The sequence below is a fragment of the Tupaia chinensis genome, unplaced genomic scaffold (genome assembly GCF_000334495.1).
Source record: "Tupaia chinensis unplaced genomic scaffold, TupChi_1.0 Scaffold000341_1, whole genome shotgun sequence".
Taxonomy (NCBI): domain Eukaryota; kingdom Metazoa; phylum Chordata; class Mammalia; order Scandentia; family Tupaiidae; genus Tupaia; species Tupaia belangeri.
In genome coordinates, this window is record NW_006159835.1 from 1,020,787 (window position 1) to 1,035,202 (window position 14,416).

The 14,416-nt window shown below is 36.9% G+C and overlaps 1 protein-coding gene across 7 annotated transcripts in view; it reads left to right on the forward strand.

The window, feature by feature from the left end:
- Positions 1-14,416, forward strand: part of VPS54 (VPS54 subunit of GARP complex) — a 75,831-nt gene that overhangs the window by 28,883 nt on the left and 32,532 nt on the right. For all 7 annotated transcript variants that reach the window (XR_003549976.1, XM_027773327.1, XM_006152192.1 and 4 more), the window contains 4 exons: positions 667-774; positions 4,330-4,385; positions 6,044-6,140; positions 10,825-11,165. Coding sequence is in view for 6 of the 7 variants with exons in the window: in XM_027773327.1 (XP_027629128.1) it covers positions 667-774; positions 4,330-4,385; positions 6,044-6,140; positions 10,825-11,165 (602 nt within the window). In the remaining variant the exon portion in view is untranslated. The remainder of the gene's footprint in view (positions 1-666; positions 775-4,329; positions 4,386-6,043; positions 6,141-10,824; positions 11,166-14,416) is intronic.

A 14,416-nucleotide genomic window follows, 5' to 3' on the forward strand; every position in this document is an offset into this window, starting at 1 on the left:
GGGAAAATTAATTTATATTCCATGTGTATGTGTGCATGCACTGGAGTTTATCTTTTGTAACAAAAATTATCATTATTACATGATATCAGTCATATAAATTTGCTGAGTACCTATTAAGAACATGTTTTATGCATGTATAAATACATCAAATCCAGGTTTCACTTTTCTGGTAACTTCTCAGTGCTAATCACTGTGAGGAACTAGTAAAGAATCCAAAAAGCCTTGATAATATCTGAGTAAAAAGACTGCTATATATGTTAATAGTTGATTTCCCATATAACATTCAGATCTTTATTCCAGCCTTCTAGACCACGAACTAAAAAAGCACAGGGATCACCAAGTATTTATTGGTCATCAGGGTTAGAGAAGGATATTTTCTAACTATTTGTTGAAACTAGGTAAAAAAAAAATGTTCTTTTATTGTTTTGCTCCCAAATCAGCTTCATTTGATCCACTGTGGTGGAATAGGATCTACCTGTTTTAGAGTACTGTCTCCAGAAATCTGATGACAAGATTGCTGTAGGAGGGATTATTTTTCAGGCTTTTAGAAAATACTTTGTAAAGAATAGAGATCTGAGGATCAAATAAAATCCTTGATGCTGAATATTTCTTCCTCTAAGTCAGATTATTTCATATTAAAAATGTGAAATTACATTTATTTTACAGGAAAGACTAGTATCTCTTGTTTTTGGACTTTTAAAACAAAGAAAACTTAATTTTTTAGAAATGTATGGTGAAGAAGTGATTATTACAGCAAAGAATATCATTAAACAGGTAATCATACACTTTTATATATTTTGGTCTAGACTCTTTTGTGAGGTTTATTTTTATGTTATCCTATAATACATGAAGTAAATAGTAGTACTTACTCATTTATTTAAAAATTGAAAATATAGCAAAATAATAAAAACATTTTACCAGTCAAAAAACTATCACTTTAAGACTATTTTCTTTTCTTTTCTTTTCTTTTCTTTTTTTTAAATGAGAGTGAGCCCAGGACAGAAAGAGAGAGAGAGAGAGAGAGAGACAGATGTTTTGACATGGTCTCTCCTTGTCATGATTTTCTTACCCTAGCCTCTTAGTTAGCTAGGACTACAGGCTTGCACCACTGTGCCTAACTTGTTCAAGTTGGGCCATGCACCAAACCATTCCAAACCTAGGACTTCCCATGTGGCCTCAGCCAGCATGCAGTGATGCTTTTCTGTCTGAGTCCGTGCAGCTGAGCCACTTTAAGAATATTTCTGTGACCAGCCAGTGGCATGGTGGTTAAAGAGGCTGGATCTCACATGGCCAATTGGCAAATTGAGTCCTGGACCTGGCAGCTTGAAAAATGTGTACAGCGCATGTATGTGCTTGCCTGAAGTCCTAAAAAGAGAAATGGAGGAGAGGAAATTCTAGTGTGGTCATCCCCATTGGGGTGTGCTTTCTCACTTTCTTTCTTTCTCTCATGAATTGCTAGCTCCCTGTAGTGAAAATGGCGGGGGGGTGGGGTGGGTGTCTGTATGTAGGGGATGGAATGCTGGTGTGGCAATAAAACAAGATGCTCTGCACAGCTTACCCAGATGGGAAGGTTCTGGGTTCACATCAAGAGACCACCCAGAGTGTGACAGGCATACATATATGGGTCCATAATTGAACCAGCCCAGGCTAAAGGTAGATCATGGTATCAAGACCCTGTTGGGGGTACCCACATAGACTCTCTGTCTCTGTCTCTTTTGTTTGTGGAAGAAATAAATAAAAAGGAAAAGAGTATTTCTGAACTGATTATTACTATTGATTTCTGCTGTTGTCTTAATGTGTATATGATTTTGAACATATTTTTTCAGTTAGAATCATAGCACAAATTTTTTCTCTTATTATATAAACCTGCAGAAATATCATTTTTAAAAAGTATATCTCTCTGTGAGAGAGAGAACACCCTCAATAGGAGCCTAACCCTGCAGTCCTTCCCCTAATAGGAGCCTAACCCTGCAGTCCTTCCATCACCTCAGCCACATGCATTTGTGCCTGGCACGCACAAGGAGAGCTTAGGATGTGTACTGGGTTAGAGACTGTCGCGTTACCACTGTGCCACCATGATTGGCTAGATTCTAACCACATAATGTTGATTAAACCTACTCAGCTCTTCTTCTGTGTTGAATATTTAAATTGTTTTCAGTTTGATACTGTAAGTAACACTGGGATAGACATCTTTGGTATAGTTATTTTGTTTGCTTTTGATATTTTAAACTATTTACTTATACCAATTCCCAGAAATAGAATTATTGGTTGTAGAGTAGAAAATATTATTAACTCTATTTTTTTAATACATGGGACTGAATTGCTATTTAAAAAGACTTTACCAGGGTGGTCCCATGGCCCACTGGTTAAGGGGGTTGGATTCTACATGGCTGACCACATGATTCAAATCCTAACTCTGGCCCCAAATCTCAATGCAAGAGAAGGGATTGCAGTGTGACTACTCCCCATTGTGAGGTGCTTACTCCCTGTCTCTCTTTCTCTGGCAAATACTTACATGGTCTGCCAAAAAGAAAGAAAAGGATTTTTCCAATTTATACAACCACCAGCAGCAGACAAATGTTCATTTTCTTTTCACCCTGATCATTAAACAATTTTATTTATAAACTAAAATCCATCTGACTTTTTTATGTCTTTCCCAATCTTTGTTTTGACTTGTTTTACTTAGCTAAATTCATCCACTGAACTTCATTTTTTCAATATATGAAAAAGAGAATAATTTTAGATGCATTTATTAGGCTTAATTGACAATCATCATTAGATTGAATGTACATATCTGGGATTTTTTTGTTTGTTTAAATAAAACAAGCAAAACATAATTAATCTCTTTACTTCCCTCTACAGTATAATTTACATTTTGTTCAATTGTTTTAGGAAGTCATTTGACAATATCTACTAATGTCACTTACATTGTGATACAGCGTTTTTGTCCCTATGTATTCACTATTCACTCACATAAGTTCTCTAAAACACAGTAGAAATGCTTCTAGTATCACTATTTATAACTTTTGTAAAAAATTGGAAGTGACCCAAATTCCATCATCAGTGGAAAGGGTAATAATTTTGGATAAACACACAATGAAATATACTCTGCAGCCATGAAAATGAATAAGCTACACAAAAAAATGTAAATAAATATCACAGATATAATGTGGAACTAAAGAAGCCAGACATAATATGTACATATGATTCCACTTATATAAAATTTAAACACAGACAAAATTAACCTGTGGTTTAGAAATCATCATAGCAGTATCTTTGGGAGGAAGTAAGAAGAGCAGGGAGTGGAACAGGAGAGGGAGAGGGGCTCTGGATACCGGTAATATTTAATTTCATGTCCTCCACTTGTAAAAAAGCATTGAACTATGAACATAATTTGTGTGGTTTACTGTTTGTATACTTCTTTTTCCTTTTTTTTTTTTTTTTCAGGCTTTTGCTGTAGGGTGCATGTGATTATTGCTGGAGAGAGAAAAGAGAGGGAAAGGGAGAAATTACCTCCTGGGGGAATGGCCATGGCACAATCCCTTCTCTTCCACTCTCTTTTTGGGATTCTGAGTAGTTTGCACATATGCCCTACATGATTTTTAAGTTGCCAGGTCCAGGACTTGAGCCACGTGGGAGTCCAGCACCTTTACACCATGCCACCTGCTGGCCTTCTGTTTGTATACAGAACTAAACTCTAAATTTTTCTTTTACCTGCCATGCTTTAATTTTCTGACTTGTACTGAAGTCTAATAATTTATTTATTTAAAATATTTTTAAATTGATGTATGTATTACATGGAAAGTATTTTGATTTGAATATAAATTCAGTAGGAATTTCTTTTGGCACTTTAATGTGGGGCTTATATTTTATTAACTATTATAGTTTGTTATGTATGATGTTGAAGAGTAGTAGATTTTAATTATTATAGTTCAGTCATACTCTGAAATAATCATTTGATAGGGTAAGAGTAATACAGCAGTTTTCAAATATCTTGACGTATATGTAAGAAAAGTCTGGTAAATGATTATAGTGACAGAACTTTTTTTTTTTTTTTGGCTATAGGTGCCTGTGCTTTCTGGAGAGAGAGAGAGAGAGAGAGAGAGATCACCTATCACCTCAGGCTCCTCAGGCATGCATTCACATGCACCCTGCTTGATTTCCAAGCTGTCAAGTCCAAGATTCAAACCACAGTCAGCCATGTGGAATGGCACAACCTCCACGCCACTTGCTGACCCACTGAGGTTCTTTTAATGGACAAATGAAACAAAGTACTTAGGATTCTAAAAATAATTAATCAAATTGTTCTTTTTTTCTTAAATTTCACAGTGTGTGATTAATAAAGTTTCACAAATAGAAGAAATAGACACAGATGTCATTGTGAAGTAAGTATAAATATATAGATTGGTGCTTATCAGTCAGGGAAAAGATGACAAACACAATAAAATAATTTATGGAAGACTTTATTAAGGAATTATTTGCTAAGGTGTAAGCAGTGTATAGGAAAATCAAGTGATAGTGCACTAATTTTAAGAGATAAGGAAAGAGAGCAGTTAATAAAATTCAGGAAAAAGACATGTAAAAAAAGTTTTTAAAAAGCTAACAAACAAAACTAACCTTGAGTGAGGGGAAGGAGGCATGTTGAGGTACCTGGAGAAGTACTTTCTTTCCTAGTCTTTGTATAAGCTCCTAAGACGTCACGCCCAGTAGGTTGGTCTGCTAGGGCAGAGGACAAAGAGGAGTAGAACCTAGATAGGAAGAAGATAGAATTGAAGATAACTTATTACAAGGGAATAATAAGTATTAAGTTTAAATTATTTAGCAATGCAAGTAAAACCCAGTTTCTAAGTGGCTTTGAAAAGTTTTAGTATATGGTTTCGAATTATCTACATCTGTAATTTTTTTCTGTTTTACCTTTGAAATTGCTCTTATTTTATTTTGAAAAGAACAGGAATAATATTTTGTGACTGAATTTCTCATTTATGTAAATATCTATGCTTTATTTACTGGCCTATGGTATGAATAGCAATATAGACAACTTTAAGGCTTCTACGATCTAAACCTGCAAAATGGAGATTGTGGAGTTTTAATTTCCACACTATTACCTGGGAAAACCTATTTTCAGAATTAGTTGAAACAACTACAATGGGAAAATTGCTAGTAGTTGGAAAATGTAAGTCATGAGGACTATATTAGAATCAATTAGTTTTTATTTTCTTAAATAGAGAAATTCCTATAGATCAAGTATAGGAAAATCTTTTGAGAATAAACCCCCAGCTGTGGCACATTCACTAAAACTTCAGAGTAACAAGTGATTTTAGTACTGTAAAATATCTTAATGGAATTTTACTTTGCACTAATTTTTTTTAACCTTGAAGTTACTTATTAATGGCTACTATAAACATAATACTGGTTGATACTTACAGTACATTTTAAAAAATGTACTCTGCATTGTTCTAAGTACTTTTTACTAATTCATTTTATATTTACAACCACTGTATAAAGTAGGTTTTATTATTTTTCTCATGTTAAGATGAGAGGGTTAGATGTGGAGGCATAAAGTCACTTACCAGAGTCACACAGTCAGTAATTCCAGTAGGCTTCTGGAATTTGAATTGTGGCAGTATAGCTCCAGAGCCAATGCTCTTAGCTACCATGCTAATGTGGAAAAGACATTTTCATTTTGTTGGGGAAGATACTATGTTTCTATTTTATTCCAGAATATGTTTTCACTCTTAACCAAAATTGGTTTGTTCCTTTATGGTTCATTCATTCAATGGTCATGAAGCATGTTCATATAGAATTGTTATAAGGTTCATGCATCAGTATACTTTGACAAGACTAGTCTTAAAGTTACATAAGTAAGTAGGAATTGTTTGGTAATTGACTTCCTCAACTCAAGATTCCACGATTTTAGTTAGATATGTAAGTAAAATTGCATTTCTTATGTCAATAGGTAGTATTTAGTATAGTTTCCTCCAGTTTGCAGATGTTATCTTATTGGCCCAGATGCAATCATTTTTGTATGAATTATTTTTTCTAGGCTTGCAGATCAGATGAGAATGTTGAATTTCCCCCAGTGGTTTGATTTGCTAAAGGATATTTTCTCTAAGTTTACAATTTTTCTACAGAGAGTTAAGGTAAGCTTATGTATCAATTTGTCGAGAATATCTCTAAAATTAACTCAACTTTCTAGATCCTATAAACACACACATGCGTGCACACACACATAGATATACAGATACAGATAGATAGATGCATACACAGAGAATCAAGCTTGAATAAAACACAATTTATTTGTAATTTTTCTAGAGAAGCTTGATTTTAAACAGGAATTAAAATGTATCACAGTATTTTAGCAAATTTTATGATTATGGATGATTCATTTTATATTAGCAAGACATTTTATAAAGCTTACTTGATTAAGTATTATATAATAATACTTTTTTGTGTGATTTCTTTTCCTTTTTTTTTTTTTTTTTTTTTTAGAAAAAGATTATTGCTATGGGTACGTGGACTCAATGGAGAGACAGAGAGAGAGAGAAAGTAAGAAATCACCCCTGAGTGGGGATGGCCACACCACAATCCCTTGTCCTCCATTCTCTTCTTGGGATTTCGGGCATGCATGTATTCACACATACCTAGTGTGAGTTTTAAGTTGTTGTGTTTGGGGCTCTACCCACAATCAGCCATATGGTAGTCCAATGACATAACTATTACGTGCATTGCTGGTCCCCAGCATTTTTTTCTTTAATGGAATTTTTAGTTCTTAATTATTCATTTTGAGCACAAATAATTATCTGTTATTTATTAATATGATTACCATGGTATTTTATTCACTCTATTCTGAAAATTAAGCAATTATATTTGGGTTAGCTGCCTGGCTTTTTGAATCATAAGTTTGTCTACAGACTGCTGAAGTAGGTAGTTTAGAAAGTAAACAATACATCTACCATTGAACCCACTATAGATTATTAAAAAAAAACCTTGTTTTTGGAGGCCAGTTTTCTGATATCCTTACATAAGAATGGCTCTGGACTTGGTAAAAACAGTCAGCAATTCTTTAAAATTGTAGATATGGTGAAAACAGCAAAGAAGAATCCCTAGGAGAACACCTGATACATAGGGGAAATTTATTATTGTATCAGCTAAGATATTGTTACTTTAGAGGGACAAAATATTCAAATCAAACTAGTTTAAACATTGGTTCAGATAACTAAAAATAGTTCAAGACCAGAATCATCTTTGTACATGGTTTTTTTTCCCCCTTGGTTTTCCAGCTTAATTTTTCTGTTTTTAATTCATTTCTGCCTTCCTTTGTTTGCTTTATTAGTTCCAGACCTAACCACATTTATATATACCACAGGAGGTTTTGAAAATGTTTTTTCTTTCTTCATAATACAGTGCATGTGCATCTATATGAAAGTGAGAGAAAAACAGGGAAAGAAATGAGCACCTCTACAGGGTTTGGTCATACCACAGTCCCCTTCCTCCAGTCTATTAGCGTGCTGCATCATGGGCACTTATATGCATGCCTGGTATCACTGCAAGAGACTTTTTTCCCCTCTAGTCATTAAGTAAAAGCCCTTGGCTTTAATTGATTAAACCAATTTATATCATATATCCAATCACTGGTCAGGAAAATGCCATGCTTTGATTGGTTTAGATCTGTATTTTTCTTCTTTTAATAATCAGTTAATAATCATGAAACTAGGAAGTTGAAAGTACACTGAACAAGCTAGAAGGTGGGCTCAGTTCCACCCAAATTATATGGCTAATATACCATAAGGGACATGTAGAATAGCTGTTGGGAAGAGAAGACTCTGTCCATCATCATGGTCTTATTTGAAAAAAAAAAGAAGAAAGAAAATTAGGAGGCTGGATGGTGGCACAGCAGGAAAATGTGATGCTGTTCCAGGCTGATCCATGTAGGGAGGAGGTTCTGGGTTTGTGTATGGAGACCTCCCTAAATACCTTAAACATATGCACGGTCATGGTCCAGGGCTCACGAAAGCTGAGGATAGGTTGTGGCATCAGGACTGTTGGGAGTTCTGTCTCTCTTTCTCTCTTTCTTTCTCAGAAGAAATAAAATAAAACTTAAAAAAAATCAGTAATACAGATAATTAAGAAGAAAGACAAAATGAAGATGAATGATAGAAGCACATCAAAGATTGGATAGTAGTAGAGGGTAGTAGAGAGTTGAAACAGCTGTGGTGGAGTATAGCAAGAAGCAAATTTGTGACAATACAGAAGTTGTGATCAGTGGAGAGAGAAAAATATAAAATATCTGTGGATACTTTGATACTAAAGCATTTGAAGGCTATATCTGCTGTATACTGTGTGGGATATTTATGTTACTTAGAGTGCTTCCAAATAACAAGAAACAGAATTCAGAGTGACTAAAAAAATTAAGGGGATTTATTAGTTCATATAACTGAAAAATATCCAAAGTTAGGTCAGCATTTACATATTTGATAGAAAGGTTGTTGATGTCATCAAGCCTTGGCTTTGTTTCTCTTTAGCACTGTTGGTCTCTTCTATGTATGTTCTTTAGCTTTAAGATAGACTTTGGTGTTTCATTGTTGATTGGACTAGTTTAGCCCATTTTTTTTTTTAAGAATTATTTTATTATTTTTTAATTTGATGAGAGAGAGAGAAAGAGAGGGAAAGTGAAAAAGCAAGCCGCCAGGTCCAGGCTCAAATCATGGTTGGCCTTGTGGGAGTCCAGAGTCTTAACCACCACACCATCTGCCGGCCCTGCCCCTTATTCTGATTTTCAAGACCTGAAGTTAGAGTGGCTATCCTAGAACCATGAAGATCTCAAAGAAAGTTTTGAGAAAGGAAGCAACAAATTATGAGACTGCAACCATGAATGTTAGACAATAGCCTTTTCCTTTTTTTTTTTTGGAGAGGTTTTTTTGCTAGAGGGTGTGTGCACTCACCAGAAAGACAGAGAGACAGAAACACAAAAATCACCCCCCTTGGGGAGATGGCCATGCTGCAGTCCCTTCTCCTCCATTCTCCTCTCAGGATCTTGGGCACGCACACACACACACCCAGCATGAGTTTAAGCTACTGGGGTGGGGACTCGAACCACGGCTGACTACATGGAAGTCTGGTGACATAGCCATTATGCCATCTGCTGGTCCCTTACTTTTTTTTTTTTATTTTTTTTTTTTTTTTTTCCCTAATTTTTATTGTTGTTACAGAGCACGAGAAAGAGACAGAAAGAGAAAATGAGAAAGCACCCCACCCTAGGAGGGGCACGGGCATGGTTCCTATGTGATCCTTTCTCCTCTATTTTCTTTTTGGGATTTTGGGCACATGCACACTTAAGTGCCCGGCATGCTTTTCGAGCTGCCAGGTCTGGGACTCAAACTGTAGTTGCCCATGTGGGATCCAGCTGCCTTAACCACCACACCACTGCCTGTCCTTATTTCTTAGTAGTCCATGAAAATGGATAAGAGCATAAACTTAACTACCATTTATCTAGCTTTAATATTTATAAAGCCCTCCTATTTGGTAGGCACTATTGTAGGCATTAGGATCATGGTATTTCATGGAGTTAACATCCTAATGAAGAAGACCTAGAATAAACAAAGTAGAAAAAGTAATTTGAGCTAATGATAAATGCTACTAAGGCAAAACAAAAATGGGTAGTGGGATAGAGTTGCTGAGGGAGGAATCTGGGAAATCCTCTTTAGCAGTTCACCATTTGTGCCAGAACCATGAGTGATGAGAAGGAAGAGTGTACAAAGGCCAAGGTGAAGAGCATTCCAGGCATAGGAAACCGCAGAGGTACTGAGGTGGGAACAACCTTGGACTGATAGAATAGAAAGAGAACCAGAATGTGTGGACAGTAGTAATTAAGAGAAAATATGAGATGAGGAGAGAGATGGGCAGGAACTAGGCCTGGTAAGGAACATGGATTTTCTTTTTTCTTTCCATTTTGCCAGAAGGTGCATGTACTCAACACACGTGTGTGCCTGTGGTCGGGGAGGGGAGGAGAGAGAAAGTATTGCCCCTTTACCTTCCCCCAGGGGATGGTCACTCTGCAGTCTCTTTTTCCTTTCTCCCTCCTTTCAGGATTTTGGGTACTTGTGTGCATGTATCCATCATGTTTTTCATGCTACCAGGACAAGAACTCGTGCCCTACAGTTGGCCAGATGGGATCCAGCCCTTTTAACCACCACAGTCTGGCCTGATTATTTTCCTTTTAAGGAGGTCTATCAATTAATATGACTCTGATAGGCAAGTTATGTTGTGTTTAATGTAACCTGTTTAAGAGGTTAGAGAAGTATGCAATATATTTTAAGGAGATTGCCAATTAAAAAATGAGCTAAATACAGGAACTCTTATTTTTAAACTTTTAAACTTTAGCAGGTTTTTTTTGTTTTGTTTTCTAATTTTGCCAGAGGGTGCATGTGCTCACTAGAGAAGACAGAGAGAGAGGGAGAAAGCACCTCTCAGGGGGGTTGGCCACACTAAAATCCCTTCTCCTCCATTCTCCTCTTGGATTTTGGTCACACACATGCACATGTGTGCCCAGCATATTTTTCAGACTGTCAAATCTGGGACTCAGACTGCATAGTTGGCCATGTGGGATCCAGCTGCCTTAACCACCACACCGCTGGTTGGCCCTGAGTAGTTCTTTTCACAAGTCACTTTTACTATGAAATAAAAGATTGGTAAACTTTCTGATATATAGACCTTTAGTCATTTATGATCATAGATGTTCAAAACAACATGTACAGAATTCAGTTTTGGGAACTTTAGGTACAAGATATTTTAAATAGTTTAAAAATGTATCCTGTTTTCTTGTAGGCAACGTTAAATATCATTCACAGTGTTGTTCTCTCGGTTCTTGACAAAAACCAAAGGACTAGAGAATTGGAGGAGATTTCACAACAGAAGCATGCTGCGAAAGATAATTCACTGGACACAGAGGTGGCTTATTTAACCCATGAAGGCATGTTTATAAGTGATGCATTCAGTGAGGGTGAATTAACATCTATAGCAGTCGACACTACCTCTCAAAGAAATGCATCTCCAAATAGTGAGCCCTGCAGCAGTGATTCAGTATCTGAACCAGAATGTACTACTGATTCTTCATCAAGCAAAGAGCAGACATCATCATCAGCTACTCCAGGAGGTGTGGATATTATGTGAGTATAGTGGCTGCTGCCAAATTGACAAGATTTTGAGTCACTTATTAAAGATTCCCCTATGATTGAATATACAGTTTGTTGAAAAATCATGTAAACTTTAGTCTTGGAATTAAAAAAATGTATATTAATTTTACGAAACGTGTATTTTTAAATAAAATGTATGGGAGGTTAAGGTAGTAAGCATAGGAAGTAATTGAGAATTGTAGAATTTTAAACTTGGAAAAGAACTTTACTCTTTTTATATATAGAGGTTTTTGCTATAGAGTGTGTGCACTCGCCAGAAAGACAGACAGAAACAGAGACAGAAAGCGAGAAATCACCCCCCCCCCCCCAGGGGGATGGCCATGCCGCAATCCCTTCTCTTCCATTCTCCTCTTGGGATCTTGGGCACGCATACACACACACCTGGCGTGAGTTTAAGCCACCCGGTCTGGGACTTGAACTGCTGTCAACTACATGGGAGTCCAGCAACATAGCCATTATGCCAACTGCTGGTCCTTGGAAAAGAACTTTAAAAACCACTTAATTAAATGCTGTCAGTGAGATAACTGATGCTCAGGCCAGCAGGTAGTATGGCAGTTAAGGGCTCAGGACTCCCACGTGGCCAACTGTGGTTCGAGTCCTGGACCTGGTGGCTTTCTTTCTCACTTTCCCTTTCTCTCTCTCTGACTCTCTCTGATCAAAATAAAAAATAATAATAATAACAAAGTTAAGTAAATAGGTAATTCTAAAAAAAATGATAACTGATGCTCAGAAACCTTAGACGACTTCAAGTCACTACTGATAACTTGTCCTGGGAACCCACTAGTTATTGTTCTGGTCATTTTTCTTTCTTTATTGTGCACTTGGTGTTTTATACATAGCACAAATCTGTTTGGTTTATATTTGGCTTTTCACAGACATAACCAATTTATGTTATCTTTATTTTTTGCTACAGGGTGTGTGTGCTTGCTAGAGAGACAGAGAAAGAGAGAGGAAAAGTGACAAAGCACACCTGAGGGGGAATGGCCATGCCACAGTCCCTTCTTCTCTATTCTTGTCTTGGGATTTGGGGTGTGTACGTACACATTTCCAGTGTGTGTTTCAAGTCTCAGGGTCCAGAATGTGAACCACGTAGTTGGCCATGTGGGATCCAGCCACCGTAAGCACCACACTAAGCATTATATTTTAAACTTTTTATTTTGAAGTAGTATCAAGTCTTCAGAAAATTACCAAAATAGAACAACTCTCACATATCCTTCTTCTAGAGTCCCCAGTTGTTAACAATTTACCACATTGCCCTCTATCTCCCTTCCTCCCTTATTTTTCTCTCTTCTTTCCTACCTTTCTTTCTTTGTTTCTCATGTTAGTGTTTTTTTTCTAAATCATTTGACAGTAGGTTGCAGACATGATGGCTCATTATTCCTGGGTACTACAGTGTATTTTTCCTAAATAAAAGAACATGCTCCTACATAACCATAGTATACTGATTAAATATAAGAAAACATTGATACATTACTAACATCTGGTAACAGATTCTACTCAGAGTATACTAATTGTTTCAATAACTTCTGGTATCTAAAAAATAAAACCAATAAAGTCTTTTTTGATCCAGAACATAGTTTAGAGCTAGTTATTGTTAGGAATAACAAGAACTTTTGTTTATCTTTACATAAATCAGCTTATGGAACTTATAGAGGTCACAGTTACAGCATAAAATCATCTACAATACCTCTCCTCCTTAGCAAAAAAAAGCAAACAGGTAAAAACACCCGAATTACACATTAACAAAAATACTTTGTGTTCAGGCTAATACTTTCTTATTTACTAATTAGGATGCCTCTAAAACTGCTATTAAAAAAAATGTAAGGGACCAGCAGTTAGCGTAATGGCTATGTCTCTAGACTTCCATGTAGTCGACTACGGGTTGAGTCTCAGGCCTAGTGGCTTAAATTCAGCTGGGCAAGTGTGCATGTATGCCCAAGATCCCGAGAGGAGAATGGAGGAGAAAGGATTGCAGCGTGGCCATCACCCCTGGGGACTGATTTCTCACTTTCTGTTGCTCTGTCTTCCGGATGAGCGCACGTGCCCTATAGCAAAAACCTCTCAAAAAAAAAAAAAAAAAAAAAAAGATGTAAGAACTCTGTAGTTTTGACCCAGCTGTGGTGGCACATGTTAGTGAGATGCTGCTATTCTGCAGACTAAGGCTACATGGGGAGCCCAGGTTCTGGGTTCAATTCCCAGCCCACCGTAAAAACTGAATGTGATGGTGAGTCCTATAGTCCCAGCTACTCAGGAGGCTAAGGCAAAAAGATTGTGACAGAGCAAGATCATGGATAACAAAACAAATAGGATCTGGCTTATAGGAGCCAGGTCCCACATGGCCAGTGTTGGTTTGAGTCCCAACACTAGCAACTTGGTACATGTGTATATGTACATCCTTTTTTTTTTTTTTTTGGAGAGGTTTTTGCTATAGGGTGCGTGCGCTTGTCAGACAGACAGAGAGAGACAGAGAGACAGAAAGCGAGAAATCACCCCCCAGGGGGGATGGCCATGCCACAATCCCTTTTCCTCTGTTGTTCTCTCGGGATCTTGGGCACACATGCACGCGTGCCTGGCATGAGTTTAAGCCACTGGGTCTGGGATGCGAACCATGGTTGACTACATGGGAGTCCATTACATAGCAAACTGCTGGTCCCCCTGTACATCCTAACAAGATGAAGAAATGGAGGAGAAATTGTGGTGTGACCATGCCCCATTTGGGGATGCTTTTCTCCACCCACCTTCTCTCCATCCTCTCTGGTAAATGGACACATGTACCTTCTGAAAGTTAAGAAATAAAAATGAAAAATAAATGAATAAATAAAAAGTTCTCTATAGCTTCAATAGTATAGAATGTATAGAATTTTATTTCTCTCATGTGACATAGCAGAGGTAAGAAGTCCTCAGCTGAGAAGACAGCTTTACCAGTTTCAGTGTTTGGTAGCTTCTGTCTGTGTCTAATCTGGCTGCTCCAACTTTTTTCATTTAATTTGTGTCTCCAGTACCAGGAAGGAGAGAACAGAGGGCTTGTACCTTCCTTCCTTTTTATAACTTTTTATTTGAGTATAATGTATATATAGGAAAATGTACCAAGTTTTAAGTGTTTACCTCTATTATCCCAAAGTGAACACATTTGTGTAATCACCACCAAGGTAAAGAAATAGAACATTACTAGATTTCCAGCCTCTCCAGAAGCCCCCTTCACCACTGTCAACTATATGACTCTT